General features: G+C 47.7%; 1 protein-coding gene across 1 annotated transcript; it reads right to left on the bottom strand.

Moving 5' to 3' along the window:
- Positions 1–900: 900 nt before the first annotated feature.
- Positions 901–11508, bottom strand: H2AZ2 (H2A.Z variant histone 2). Its single transcript, XM_081102781.1, has 5 exons — positions 11384–11508; positions 8567–8644; positions 6349–6462; positions 2089–2218; positions 901–1220 (listed from the first exon to the last, which is right to left on the bottom strand). The coding sequence occupies exons 1-5, from the start codon at positions 11384–11386 to the stop codon at positions 1159–1161; spliced, it is 387 nt and encodes a 128-aa protein (XP_080958907.1). The 5' UTR covers positions 11387–11508; the 3' UTR covers positions 901–1158.
- Between the last annotated feature and the right edge of the window lie 1722 nt (positions 11509–13230).

Raw genomic sequence — 13230 nt, 5'->3', positions numbered from 1 at the left:
ACTGAGAAATAATTTTAAAAATGAACAAATTACTGAATGTTACTGTATCAATAAAAGACCACTAAAAATTTGAATTTTAAGCCCAAAGGAGAAAACTCGGATAAATTTACCTTCAAACCGAGGTCAGAGTGTGGGCTCTAACGCGAGGCAGTCTAGGTTTGTATCCCAGCTCTGCCGTTTCTATCTACTAAACCAGTGTTTTCTGGCAAACCATTTAACTTCTGTGGGCCTCAGGTTCCAAATATTTAAAGTGGGGGTAATAAAGTTTCTGGGTCAGTAAAGAACTTAGCACAGGGCCTGCCATACAGTAAATCAAATAGTCCCGCTGTCTGAGTTCAACAATTTTAAGTGCACGTTTTCATATTCTAACATTTCTGAAACTGGTATGCATCTCATTATCAATGGCATATCATGGTTAATGGGCAGTTTTTCTTTCTTTGGAAATATGTAAAAACAGTGCACACTAGAAATGGATAGCATCTAAAACTCAAAATAATATGGTATCAATTATGGTAAAGCTATATTCCCAGATTCTATTTTAAGATTATTTGGAATATAGAAAAAAAAGATTCTGGCCCTGACCGGTTTGGCTCAGTGGATAGAGCGTCAGCCTGTGGACTGAAGGGTCCCAGGTTCGATTCCGATCAAGGGCATGTACCTTGGTTGCAGGCACATCCCCAGCAGGGGGTGTGCAGGAGGCAGCTGATCAATGTTTCCCTCTCATCAATGTTTCTAACTCTCTATCCCTCTCCCTTCCTCTCTATAAAAAAAATCAATAAAATATATTTTTTTAAAAAAAAAGATTCTGAATATATAACCAATTAAAAAATTAAAAATTTCATATGAGTAAAATATTTCCAACACATCACAGACAGAACAGATTTGAGACAAATTATTTTTGTAAAAAATGGTTTATCAATTCCATTTTTGTATAAAATACATGGGAGAAATCCAGCCAATCAATACACAACTGTTGCCACGTGAAAAGATACTTTTATCAAACTTCGAGTCTAAGAACGTACAAATGTTTCTCTTACCATGTCTACAGTAATTGTCTACGCTGTTCCATTTAATTTCTTAAAATTCCATATATCCCCAATATTTCTTCTGTCCTAGTTACAGTACAATGACAGGAAGCAAGAGAGTTAAAATAATTCTCTAAGCAGTTTTCTGCTGACCCTTCTTTCCAATCAGAGACTTATGGATGTGAGGGATCACACCTAAAATGAAATTAAAAACAAATTAAACATTAAGCTAGCTGTATCTAACAACTTCAGTGCCTCAAACCAAAAAGAGCAATTATACAAAGAGTGAAATTTACTTAAGTCCTCTCTTATATCTGATCCTATTTATGTATCTACTAGAGGCCCAGTGCACAGATTCGAGCACCAGTGGGGTCCCTTGGCCTGGCCTGCGGGATCGGGCTAAAACTGGCTTTCCAGCATCCCCCAAGAGGTCCTGGATTGCGAGAGGGCATAGGTCAGACCAAGGGACCCCACTCAGTCGGGGCTGGGGAGGGATGCTGGAGGTTGGTCAGCTACGGAGGGACCGAGGGAGGGCTCCAGGGCGTGTCGGGCCCATCTAGCTCCGTCCTAATCAGCCGGACCCCAGCAGCCAGCTAACTACCAGTTGGAGCATCTGCTCCCTGGTGGTCAGTGCATGTCATAGTAACTGGCTGACCGGCTGACTGTCTGCCCCCTGGTGGTCAGTGCACATCATAGTGTACTGTTGAGTGGCCTTAGCATATCATTAGCATATTATGCTTTGATTGGTTGAACAGGCGATAGACGACCGACCATTAGCATATTAGGCTTTTATTATATACGATACCAAGGGGGGCCCCACTTCAAGGTCCAGGAACTCCTCTAAGACTGTATGTATAAAATGATGTGATTCTATGTGCTTTGGGGGAGAAGAATAACCACAGCTTTCAAGAGGTTCTCCAAAGATGACCCCAAAAGGGTTAAGGGACAACAACTTACACCTCACCTTCACCGACACTGACTCACCCGATTACCTCATATAGAATGTACACTTATAATTAGAAAGGCCAATAGCAATCTCCTCTGAAGAGGTGACAATACATACCGCCCCCAGCGATGGTAGCCTTGATAAGCGAGTCCAGCTCCTCATCCCCCCGGATGGCGAGCTGCAGGTGGCGGGGAGTGATGCGCTTTACCTTGAGGTCCTTGGAAGCATTGCCCGCCAGCTCCAGCACCTGCAAGCACCAGCGGGACAGCACGTCAGACAAGGGGGTGTGCTGAAGGGTCCGGGGTGGACTTGCATTTATAGCTCAAAGATCACTATAGCGTTGGCACATCACACACAGAATATCAGAAACAAAGAGCACATTTTTCTTTTTCACATTTTTTAATGAACTCTGGATATCTATAATGCTCCTCCAACAATGGATTTGGCATTGGACAGGAATATAAACATACAAACAAGTCCCATCCAATATATTTGAAAACAATCATATCCTTGAGAACAGTCTTCCATGAGTACCCCTGGAGGAGAGGTCATAGGAATGTTCAACAACTCCGAAATTCATTCCTTTTCCTATTTTTATAATGCCTTTAGAGAGCTCTCATTATTTCACTTGGCCTTTTAACACACAGTGCACCGCTCAGGAGTTTTCTCGTGTTTCGCGCGCCATCTGTTCTGGACCTTAGATGTCAGCACACTGTCTTGTCCACTGTGGGGCGCGGTTACAGTGTTAGGACAGGTTCAAGCCTAGGACTAATGAAAGGACAGGGTCTTCTCACTGCCACGTGCAAGTCCCAGCTGGAGGGCAGGGCCCTCCCAGCACAATCATAGCCAACGGCTGTGGTTGTAAGCTTGAACCTATGGTCCGAACACGTGGCCCACGTGCCTTTGTACACCCACAAGGTTGTCAGGTGATATGAAGCAGCATGAACTACATGTATTCCAGCGAGTGGAAAGAAAAAATTTCCTACAAGAACCTGCAGAGTTTGTGCCACCCATGGAAAAAGGAACGAATCTAGATACTTTTGTAAATTTTGTTTGGTCCCTCTTCATAGAGGAAAATGTTTTACGCAGTACCATACGTTAAAAAAGTACTAGGAACTTTAATTGTTTAATTGTTTTTGTAAATAAAAATGTTATAATTATTGAAAAACAACACCTAAAGTGCATTATGATCTGTAGTTATGATGATTTAAATAACGTGCAGTTTGCCCAAAAACATGCGGTCTCTGGCGTATGTCTAGAGATTTCTATGTGGTACGCAATGTGTTAATATTCATTTTCTACAAGAGCACTAGAACCTTCAGCAAAAAGCTATTTCTATAGAAAAAAGTAAGGCCAAGGGATGTTTCTCCTCAGCCAAGGTTCTAAATGTGGACATCTAGAAAAACCATGGAGTCTATTTCTGTATAACCTTTAATGGCTAGAACTTATTTCCTAGCACTTGTAGAAAAGATTAAAAAAATAATTCAAAAAAATTTTCATCACCCTGGCTGGTGTGTTCAGTGGTTAGTGTCAGCCCATGGACCAATGTTTTCTCTCTCTCACCCTCCACTCTCTCTAAAATTGAATGGAAAAATGAATGGATTTTTAAGAAGTTATTTTTATTCAGAGTTTTTAACATCACTGGGTCCTATTATACTAGTATGTACACAATAAGCTAGAAGCCCTTTAAAGACCACACTGGCATTATAAACCCTTTGATAGACTACAAAAATAATTCCACAGACCCTCTGCACTTAGAGCGTAGGAAGCCTTGTTGTACATCTGAAGTAGCTGGCATGCTTTAAAATCTACCAGAATCCCATCTCATTTTCCTTGGGACTCTGGTCTGGCACCTCTATCTTTACTATTATTTTTTTAAATATATTTTTATTGATTTGAGAGAGGAAGGAAGAGGGAGAAACATCAGTGATGAGAATCATTGATCAGCTGCCCCCTAATGGGGATCGAGCCTGCAACCCAGGCATTTGCCCTTGACTAGAATCGAGCCCGGGATCCTTGTTTGAAGGCTGATGCTCTATCAGCCAGAGCTAATTTTATTGATTTTTAGAGAGAAAGGAAGGGAGAGGGAGAAAGAGAAACACTGATGTGAGGCAGAACATTGATGGGCTACTTCCTGCATATGCTCCCTTACTGGGGATTGAACCCAAAACCTGGGAATGTGCCCTGACCAGAAATCGAACACGTGACCTTGGTGTATCAGGATGATGCTCTAGCCAACTGAGATACCTGACCAGGGCCACTGGTAATTTCATCTTAAATGTACAACGCGACACAAATGACCTGGGTAAGGTTAATGAAAAGACAGCAAAGATAATTAACATATAGGTTGAACCTAAATCTTTCTCAAGTAAAAACCACTGTCTGTTTCTACTAGGTTGGCTACCTCTAGCACTTGACTTGCTTGGGATACAGCTCATGGAATTTCAAACACATTTTCCTTAGGAGGAGCTCGGATGGAGGAAGTGGTGGTCCATGACCCAGTAAATAAGAACTCTTGCCCCGCCATAGCCCGTGTGGCTCAAATTGGTTGGGCACCGAAAGGTTGCTGTTGTGATTCCTGATGGGGGCACATGCCTGGATTTTGGGCTCCATCCAGGTACGGGGTGTGCAGGAGCAGGCGACTGATGTTCTGCTCGCACATCAATATTTCTCTCTCTCTAAAAATCAGTTTCTAAAAAATTCCTGGGCCGAGACCTGTTTGGCTCAGTGGATGGAGCGTCGGCCTGTGGACTGAGGGGTCCTGGGTTCAATTCCGGTCGGGGGCATGTGCCTTGGTTGCGGGCATATCCCCAGTGGGAGATGTGCAGGAGGCAACTGATCGACGTTTCTCTCTCATCAATGTTTCTAGCTCTCTGTCTCTCTCCCTTCCTCTCTGTAAAAAATCAATATATTAAAAAAAAAAATTCCTGGTCAGGGCACATATTTGGGTTGCATGCTCGATCCCCAGTCGGGGGTTGTGCAAGAGGCAACCAATCAGATGTTCCTCTCTCATTAATGTTTCTATCTCTCTCCCTCTCCCTTTTTCCCTCAAAAAAAAAAAACAGCCCTAACTGGTTTGGTTCAGTAGATAGAGCATCGGCCTGCAGACTAAAAGATCCCAGGTTCAATTCCGGTCAAGGGTATGTACCTGGGTGGCAGGCACATACCCAGTAGGAGGTGTGCAGAAGGCAGCTGATCGATGTTTCTCTCTCATCGATGTTTCTAACTCTCTATCCCTATCCCTTCCTCTCTGTAAAAAATCAATATATTAAAAAAAATCAATAAAGACATTAAAACAAGACCACCACCACAAAAAACAAATCTTGCCCAAGTAACTTTACCTTCCCGAAATGTGAAGCTAAGCACAATATAGCATATTATGCAGACAATCATGCAGAGAACCAGAATGATTGTCTTTTATCAAACTTCACATTATATTTGTGATTTTTATTTTATTTTTTTAAATATATTTTATTGATTTTTTACAGAGAGGAAGGGAGAGAGATAGAGAGTTAGAAACATCAATCAGCTGCCTCCTGCACACCCCCTACTGGGGGTGTGCCCACAACCAAGGTACATGCCCTTGACCGGAATCGAACCCGGGACCCTTGAGTCCGCAGGCTGACGCTCTATCCACTGAGCCAAACTGGTTAGGGCTATATTTGTGATTTTTAAAAATTATCACACTGGCAAACCTTTCCCCCACCCCAAATTTCTTAAAAAAGAGATTATGCTGAAACTTCTACTGATTATATACTTACTTCCGAGTTCACTAACAGTATAGTATTTAAATTCCTTTGGCAGTCACTTAAAAATATGGATGGATGATCCTTGCTTAATTTTGAGAACGAGTAAACCAAGGTTCTCTTTGACACTGCTGCTGGGTAACAGGCCGATTAAGACATTTTTTTTTTTTTTTTTTTTTTTTTTTTTTTTTAAATATATATTTTATTGATTTTTTACAGAGAGGAAGGGAGAGAGATAGAGAGTTAGAAACATCGATGAGAGAATCATCGATCAGCTGCCTCCTGCACATCTCCCACTGGGGATATGCCCGCAACCCAGGCACATGCCCCTGACCGGAATCGAACCCGGGACCTCTCAGTCCACAGGCCGACGCTCTATCCACTGAGCCAAACCGGTTTCGGCCGATTAAGACATTTAAAACTGCTGCCAGCAGGGAGCATGCAGGAGGCAGCAGGTTGATGTTTCCATCTTTCTCCCTCTCCCTTCCTCTCTCTCTAAAATCAATAAAAACATATTTTAAAAAAAGAGAGAGACCAACAAGCAGATGTGTCTTTTTTGTTTTAAACGCCTATTTCCAGCCTTTTCTAGACTCGTACTTTGGCACTTCCATGTCTAACATCCCCTACACACCTCAGCAGTGAGGTACTCCAGGATGGCGGCACTGTACACGGCCGCGGTGGCGCCGACCCTTCCGTGGCTTGTGGTGCGAGTCTTCAAATGTCTGTGGATGCGGCCCACGGGAAACTGAAAGAGATACCGTCTGAATGGAGGCACCGAGGAGCCTTCACCACACCACGGAGCGTAATCAGAGGCAAACAATGAGGAAAGCAGGAGTTAAACAATTTCATTACCCACATTAGAAGCCAAACTTATTTGGCAATTAACAGTCTAGGGCCTGTGTGTTGTATCCTAGTATTTAGCCCCAAATCTTCATGCCTGCTTTTACCCTCCTGAGAAGAGAATCTAAGTTAAAAGAACACAAACCACCACAGGGTTTATAATAGTTTCTGCATCATACGGAAGGTCATCGTAACATAAAGAGAAACTGCTCTGCAGGCATCAACTGCACATTCCATGTGGCCTCATCATCACATTCATGTCTTGTTAATTCCTTCACCTAGCAGCCTCGCGCAACTCTGAACCTCCAACACGTTCCTTCAGCCTCAACTCCATTCTGTTTCAAGAGGTGACCTGACAAAAAACCAACACCATTTGCTAACACACTGTATTAAATATGTAAGGTCTTAATCTACTGGGTCAAATCTAATGGGTTTGAGCAGAAACTAATAAAGTATTCTCTAAAGCACCATTCTTTCATTGTTTACACCCTCATTCCCAAAATACCTTACTCCCCCTGCTCTGCACCCTGGACTGTCCTCTACCAATGTGTTATGGATCCTCTTACCCTGTCCCTGGCCCCACCATTCCAACAGCCTCCTCTCCACAGGCTCCTTTCCTTCTGCGCACTTCGCTCAAAACCTCTCCACGTGTCTAAATCAAGTGCTCCCATTACAGCCTAGATACCTGCTTGCGGAAGGCAAAATTGAAAAGCAAATCCTGAAACCCTTTCTTTCTTGTTACCTATTTTCTCCCAAACGTTAGTACCATTCTGGAAGACGAGGGGTAACAATGTAATGACCAAATGTATTAGCCGCCTCTAGATGGCAACCTTAAGGAGAAAAGGCATGATCTGGGATGGGGTAGGGCTGGAACGGACTCCCCCATGCATCCCGGTGGTCGGATTGTCCTGTGGCACAGAGTGAGACCTCAAAAACATCTTTTCTTGGAGTGCAGATTACAGAGTTCTAACACTAACTCCAAACTCTGCTGCTCCTCAGTCTTTTCTGTGTGTTTCTCCGGGGTTCACCACTATGCTTGTGTTCCTTTCCTATGCTCTACTTGGAAACTCATTTATAGCATGAACTACCAATTTTACAGAAATGATTTTAAATTTGTAATTCTTTCTATCACCTCACTTGGAAAGCTGGACTCAAAATCTATGATTTTTGGACATTTTCATGTGGATGTTTTGGTAGAACTCCAAAATGACTACACTTAAATTCTTAAATCTTATAACTACAAGCTCCTGTGTCCCTTAGTTCTAAGGCTTACAGAAACCTTTGACTTTCCTCTCAACACCATACCTCTCCTCCCACTTTTTGGGAGCACATGAATGACTCCTATTCCCATCCGTCCCACTTAAATTCAAGTATGTATTACCTTACTCCTAAAACCACTGCAATAGCCTCCACCTGTCTTCCATCTCTCACTTCAAATAAATTCTAATAGAAATTTACACAATGAATTAAAATATAGAATGTACCCATCAACTGTAAGTTCCTGCAGTACCATCTAGATGATGTCAGCCTCTTGTTCAAAAACTTTCAGTGGTTCACCACTGCCAAGAGGATAAAATCCAAACCTTACAGTTTGGCCTTCGAGCTTTCCTGTTTACAAACTGTCTCATATATACAGGATAATTCTTACTCATCCAGGAAATTTTTAGTCTGTGGATTAAAGGTGCAATTATTCAAATATCTGAAGTTTGGAAATATTTAGTATTTTGATACAATTTATAAAATAATCAGAAACATAGTTCTAATCTAGAAACAATAGATTTTGAGAGCAAATTTACCAAATTTATTTTAGACCTCTTCATAACTGTTCTCGTTTGGAAGAAGAGAATATAAATTAAAAGATAATTGCTTTATGATTTAAATTTTGACCAATTAATCTCATTATTAAAGGTCAGTAGTAGTATGTTTTTGTAATTAATGAACTTCTATGGGTCGTGAAATTGCAACAGTAAAGAATTTAATAATGAATTACAACGTCATGGATACGTTACCTGCAGCCCAGCCCGCTGCGAGCGAGACACTGCCTTCGCCTTCGCCTTCCCGCTGTCCTTCCCAGCTTTGCCTCCAGCCTAAGTGAGAAAAGGCTCCAGGTGAAGATGCTATTTCAAAATATTCAGGAAACGAAATTTTTCTAATTTTATTTTAGTCAGCTAAAAAAATCTAGGGAATCTCCTTCCTCAATTTTATATAAATTAATAATGATGTAATTACACATACAATATACATAGGAATATACATGTTTTATCACCACTTGCTAATTTATTTAAAACTAGAGGCCCGGTGCACAAAAATTTGTGCACTGGCGGGGGAGGAGGCGTGTGTGTGGGGGGGTGTCCCTCAGCCCCACTTGTGCCCTCTCACAGTCTGGGACCCCTCAGGAGATAACCACCTGCTGGCTTAGGCCCGCTCCCTGGGTGGCAGATGGCAAGCCCGATCCCTCGGTGCCTGCCCCGCCTCCCCGGGTCGCGCACACGGCAGGTCCAATCTAGGGGTTGGGGTGCCGCCCCGGGTCGGGTCACACACAGGACGCCTGCCACCCGGGTCACAGATAGCAGGCCCAGATGGCAGGAGGGCAGGCAGGATGGCGCTGTCCCGTCCCACCGCTCTGGATCACAAATAGCAGGCCCAGATGGCAGCGGGGCAGGTGGGATGGTGCTGTCCCACCCTGCCTGCAGTATGCAAATTAGCCGCAATCTTTGTTGGCGGTTAATTTGCATATCGTGCTGATTAGCCTGTGGGCGGCATAGCGAAGGTACAGTCAATTAGCATGTTTGTCTATTATCAGATAGGATGAGGTCAAATGTTACTTATTTAACTGATATTGCTAAAAATTTGAACATATTTTTTAAATTTCAGACTGAAGAATCTTCATGTCAACATATAATTTCCACAAGAACATTCAGAACTTAGCTCTTCTAGGAGTAAAGAAGAAACAAGTTAAAAAAAAAAAATGGGAAAAAGAAAATTAAACATCCATGAATGGTGTGGCTTAGTGGGTTGGAGAATCTTACAGTACAGCCAAGGTGGCGGGTTTGAGTCCCGGGCCAGGGCACATACAAGAATCAACCGATGAGCCCTGCCAGTGTGGCTCCGTGGTTGAGCCCCGACCTGTGAACCAGGAGGTCAGGGTTCGGTTCCCTGTCAGGCAACTGCGGGGTTGTGGGCTCGATCCCCAGTGGGGGGAGTGCAGGAGGCAGTCAACCCATGATTCTCTCTCATCATTGATGTTTCTCTCTCCCCTCCTTTCCTGTCTGAAATCAATAAAAATATATTTTAAAAAAAATCAACCGATGAATGTATAAATAAGTGGAACAAATCGATGTGTCTTTAATATCAATTTTTATAAAATCACCTGTGTATAGTCCTCCTAAGTGCATGTCTCTGTTAATTTAATATTTATCTCTGAAAACCATATTTTTTAAAAAAGAGACTGTGACAAAAATTAGAAGCAGGAAAAGTCTAAGAATTGATTCATGTTGCTTCCTTACATTTAGTTTATTTCTTTTTAAAAAAATATATTTTATTGATTTTTTACAGAGAGGAAGGGAGAGGGACAGAGAGAAACATCGATAAGAGGGAAACATCGATCAGCTGCCTCCTGCACATCCCCCACTGGGGATGCGCCCGCAACCAAGGTACATGCCCTTGACCAGAATCAACCTGGGACCCTCTAGTCGGGAGGCCGATGCTCTATCCACTGAGCCAAACCGGTCAGGGCGTAGTTTTATTATTTCTGAGGTCAGATCAAGTAACACTATCTTCTCACCTACTCCTCCCAGAAGTCTGTGCCCCGGTATCAAACCTTTAGAAACCGCCCTGGCTGGTGTGGCTCAGTGGGCAGAGCGCCAGCCTGCGGACGGACCAGCAGCGGGGGGCGCGCAAGAGGCAGGGGTCCATGGTTCTCTCTCATCACCGATGTTTCTCTCACTCTCTCCTCCCTTCCTCTCCGACATCAATAAAAATATATTAAACGAACAAACAGAAAGGCCTCTCAGCGGGTGCGCGGTCTAGGGTCCTCCCGTCCACGAGGAAGAACTAAAAGCCGCCACCGGCCCCCACGGCAGGGCTGCCCGCCGCCGAGCCCAGGGCACCTGCTTCTCCCTTTACGGAGGCAGATGCGGAACCGGCGCCAGAACCCGCCGCCTCAGGGGCTGGTCCCGGGGGGAGTCAGGGGCACCGGACACCCAGGAGCCCGGTCCGCGGCGTCCGCTCTGTGAACCGCCTGACCGTCCGCGACGCCGGGGAACGAACCGCGGCGCTGCGCCCTCTCCTCCTCCAACCGTAGCTGCTCCCGGTTCAGAGGGAGGCGGACGCCGGTCCGGCGCGCCCCACAGGGGGTCCGACCCGCCACCTTGGGCGCACGGGACACCTCCCATCAACCGGCGACCCCGGATCGGACTCCGCTGGGCTCGGCACTCGGCAGGACACCCGCACACTCACGGGCGCGGCTGACTTCCGCTCAAGTTTGAGATCCTACGGGCTAGGTGACAACTCAGTGCCGCCGGTATTTACAGCCGCCGGAGAGGGACACCGGTGCACGGCGCTCCGCTCGTGCGCGCGCGACCCCGGGAGCACCGGCCGGACCTGCGCCAAGCGCGCCCGCGTTAGGGCTTCGGCCCCGGGCCGCCAGGCCCTCCGATGAGCTGGGGACCCGCGCGTTCCCCCGGAGCGCTGCGTCCCCGCCGCTCGGCCACCTCTTAGCACTCAGACGCGCTCGCCGCCGGCGGAGGTGCTGCCGCCCGCTCAGGCCGCCCGGCCTCGGCCCGTCCGCCGCCTCCCGCCCGCCCCGCCGCCGCCCCCGCCCTCACCATAGTCTCGGCCGCTCCCGCCCTCGCTCCCGCCGAGCCGCCGCCGCTGCTCCCGCAGCACCGACCGCCACCGCCGTCACCGCCGGAGCCCGGACAATAACCGGGGCCCGCCTCGCGCCGCCCCGACCAATGGCCGCTCGCCTTGCTAGTTTGAACCTCGGCGGCCGCCCAATCGCACGTCTCCTTCTAACCAGACTCCGCCCCCCGGCACCTCCTCCCTAACGGCTGTTTGTTTTTGCACACGGCACGTGGGGGCGGGGCCTCCAGCCTCCACTGGGACGTGCAAGTGCGCGAGTAGGGGCGGGGCCTCGCGCCGCTCTCCGCCTGTGTCCGCGGCAGAGCCTGACGAGCGGAGGGATGGACCAGTGAGAGTAGACGGTGGGCGGAGATTAGCGAATGAGAACACCGCCCGCGAGCCAGGGAGGCGGGCCTCGGGAAACCACAGCGGGATTAGCCAATAAGAAGCGACTGGAGGGCGGCGGCTGTTTTCCCGCGCTTTCGCGGAGTCAGCTCTCGGTCTCTGAACTTTGTGGAAGGGCGAGGCAGTGGGCGTCGCCTCTGCCCGCGGGGCTTAGGACTCCCGGGGCGTGTACGTGTTAGCAGGACTCGCGTCCCGGCGGACGCCGACCCCGGCAGGCATTTCACAGGTCTCACCAGGGGGCGGGCCTGCCCCGGTGTGAAGACCCTGTGACAGGAGGGAAGGTAAAGACTGGAGGAGACGAGGGCCGGGTGAGGAAGGAGGCCTTGACCCGGAGGCGGGGGGGAGCCGAAGGGGCCTGGACGTTAGCGGACTGGGCCCGCGCCTCCTCTCCTGTCTGAGCGACCTGCCGGGGCCGCCCCAGGAGACTTTCCCGGTCACGGGGAGGCAGTCGCGCCGGGGGTCTAATGGCGCAGGCCCCGCAGTGCCGTCGCCGCGCGCAGCTCTGCGCCGTTCGCCGCGGCCACTGCCCCTGGTCCGAGCCCCCACGTCATCCTCGACCCCCGCCCTGTGGACATGCAGCTCTCAGCGTGTTTTCCGTGACCTCGTGGGCTCCGCACAAGATCCAAATCCTCGGAGGGCGTGCATTTCCTGGCCCTGCCCCCGCGTGCTTCGGGGCACTCGGCTTGGCCTGCGCTGGAAACGGCCCCATTGCAGCCCCTCGCCTGCTGGTGCTCACCCTTCAGGGGCCAGCGAAGACGTCCTCCCGGCCTCCCGACACCCTCACCTGGACGGGGTGCCGCCCGGGACCTGCCACCTCTGCTCTCGGTGCCCGGGTTGCATTGGCTTCCCTCGCACGGAGCCGCTGTTAGGCCGCTACCCTGGGCTTGGGACAGTGCCAGGCTCCGCGAGTCATTGGGCAAAGGAAGGGAAACAAGGACGTTTTTTAAAGCCACTGAGACAGTCACTTGGTGGGAAGGCTTGAGTTTGCATACAGACTCCTTCACTCACTAGTGCTGTGACCTGGACCAGCTATTTCATATCATCAGGCCCGTTGTGTCCTAGTAAAACTGGAAACTACAAAGTTACAGTAATCAAGATAGTGTACTGGGCCCCAGCCGGTGTGGCTCAGTGGATAGAGCATCGGCCTGCGGACTGAAGGGTCCCGGGTTCCATTTGGGTCAAGGGCACATGCCGGGGTTGCAGGCTGGATCCCAGTGTGGGGCGTGCAGGAGGCAGCCAACCAATGATTCTCTCTCATCAATGTTTCTATCTCCCTCTCCCTTCCTCTCTGAAATTAATAAAAATATTTTTTTTTTCAAAAAACTTAAGGAAAAAAAGATAGTGTACTGGATAAGGATAGACATAGGCACTGCACCAAGCATAAAATAATTCATGAGGGAATGGTAACTCCTTAACAGGAAACTCA

Source organism: Myotis nattereri (assembly GCF_964212035.1).
Source record: "Myotis nattereri genome assembly, chromosome: 11".
NCBI classification, from domain to species: domain Eukaryota; kingdom Metazoa; phylum Chordata; class Mammalia; order Chiroptera; family Vespertilionidae; genus Myotis; species Myotis nattereri.
Note: the sequence above shows the minus strand (reverse complement) of the source record. Positions and strands in the feature narration are given on the sequence as shown.

Excerpts from the sequence above, each read along its gene's own strand:
- H2AZ2 (XM_081102781.1), bottom strand. Across the intron at positions 2,219-6,348 it reads TGGAGTACCTCACTGCTGAG|GTGCTGGAGCTGGCGGGCAA; the intron begins GTGTGTAGGGGA and ends TGGTGCTTGCAG. Across the intron at positions 1,221-2,088 it reads GGCTACCATCGCTGGGGGCG|GTGTGATCCCTCACATCCAT; the intron begins GTATGTATTGTC and ends ATTTCATTTTAG.